This window comes from Poecilia reticulata, linkage group LG13 (assembly GCF_000633615.1).
Source record: "Poecilia reticulata strain Guanapo linkage group LG13, Guppy_female_1.0+MT, whole genome shotgun sequence".
Lineage (NCBI taxonomy): Eukaryota > Metazoa > Chordata > Actinopteri > Cyprinodontiformes > Poeciliidae > Poecilia > Poecilia reticulata.
This window is the reverse complement of record NC_024343.1, coordinates 23,794,529-23,796,348: the sequence shown is the minus strand read 5'-3', so window position 1 is coordinate 23,796,348 and position 1,820 is coordinate 23,794,529. Positions and strand designations below refer to the sequence as shown.

The window sequence follows — 1,820 nt, the reverse complement described above, 5'->3', positions numbered from 1 at the left end:
TCTTTACCTCCGCGGCAGAGGCTCCGCCGAACCCCTGAGACCGACTCATAGAACCCATGGGGTTCGATCGAACCCAGGTTAAGAACCACTGCTCTAATGTAATGGGAGAAAAAAATGCTAGTTTGATGCCAATGCTTAGTAATGTATTTATGTTTTTAGTTGGAAACAGTGACCCAAAGAGGAAAAAAGAAATGTAAATGGATTGGAGCCACTATAATCGATTTGTTTCAATGGTCTTGACTTTTAAAATTATGTCAAACAAACTAAAGATTGTACTTTAAAATAAAAATAATTCTTCTTTATTTTAGATTTAAACTAATGTATCATTAATAACCAGCAAAGACGACTTTATGCAAAATATATCCAATGTCTTTTTGCGAAGTCTTATTGTCGACACACATCTTTCAAGAACAATTGCAGACAAATAAAATAGATTAAGCTTTTAATGTGTGAGTAAAAGACTTTATTATCATTAATATTAATGCTTAGGTTAAATAGTAAAGAAATGAGGACAGAAATCTATGCAACACCAAACAAGAGGTCAGAGAAGCAAAATCATGCCATATATTAAGAAATAAATAGACGTTAATACAATAAATAAAGGAAATATTAATAAGAGCCTTCTATAATGCAGGCTACAAGAAATCCACTTCTTTAGGGAAGTACTGAGAAAAGGTCTGAGTCATCATAGCACACCTAAAAGCACTGGAACAAAACCGCCCCACTTCTTTGTCTTCTGAATATCTATAAGATACATAACAGAGGATGGTCTAACAAAACGGACAACAAAGATCGTCGATCCACCAGTTCACCACGGCCTCCACATCTCCAGCATCCCCAGGTGTGAGCTGTGGAGTCCTGGCCTCTCCTGAAGCTCAGCGACCCGACCGGGTGGATCTTCTTTCTGACGTTGCCTCCCAGCAGGGGCGTCCCTGCGAAGGGGTGAGGCAGGGAAACCTTGGCTGGTCAAGAGTGGCACGTCCTGCCTCTGTGTGGGGCGGCTCAGCTCTCGGTTGGATCTGGGAAGGGACTTGAGAAGGTGGTTGAGGAGCCGGGAGCCGAGGGTTTTGTCCATCCAGTCGCAGGTGAGGAGCATGTTGTGGACCTCATGCATGCACTGGATGTAGCCTGTGCTGTATCTCTGCTGGGCCTCCAGGCCTGGCGTTGGGTCTGGATGAGAAAGAGACAGAAAAACAGAAGGAGTTAGTGTTGCAATAAGCACCCAGTGTCACATTTATATATGCTTGTCTGAATAAAAGAAAAAATTTAAATAAAACTTTTTTTTTTCATATTATCCACACATTAGTATCTTCCTCGATACCCTGTTGTATCGAATCCTGCCCTCTGGTGGAGGATCCATGTACTACACCTCACAAGTAACATCTATTCATATGAATCTAGACAACAAGACAGTAAAATGTGGAAGATTGCAGAAAATAACAGAAGAAAGACAAGAACTGCAGGTGTGTGTTGTTAAAGTTTGGAACTGATTGGGAAACAAAGCTCAAGCAATGTACAAATATTCATCAATTTACATCAAGATAAATAAATATTTGGTCACAATAATGGCTGCTGACAGGGGGTCTGATTGGCTCAATGATGCATATTTGTTTGTTACGACTATGATAACTATATATTGCACATGATGGTTTATTTTTGCACATTGCTATTGATGTAGAAATGCTGATAAGACAGAAATAAATAGGAAGCAGTAAATGGCAGCAAACACAATTTATTAAGAAATGAAATCAAATGGTGAGAGTGAAAGTTTTTCCTCATTTCACTTTTTTTCAAGAATGTTTCTTTTCTCTTCCTGTATT

At 39.4% G+C, this 1,820-nt stretch overlaps 1 protein-coding gene across 1 annotated transcript in view; it reads right to left on the bottom strand.

Moving 5' to 3' along the window:
* Positions 1-434: 434 nt before the first annotated feature.
* The window catches only part of her8.2 (hairy-related 8.2), a 2,411-nt gene continuing 1,025 nt past the window's right edge, over positions 435-1,820 (bottom strand). The window contains exon 4 of the mRNA XM_008426137.2: positions 435-1,170. Coding sequence (XP_008424359.1) covers positions 809-1,170 — 362 coding nt within the window. The 3' untranslated portion in view covers positions 435-808. The remainder of the gene's footprint in view (positions 1,171-1,820) is intronic.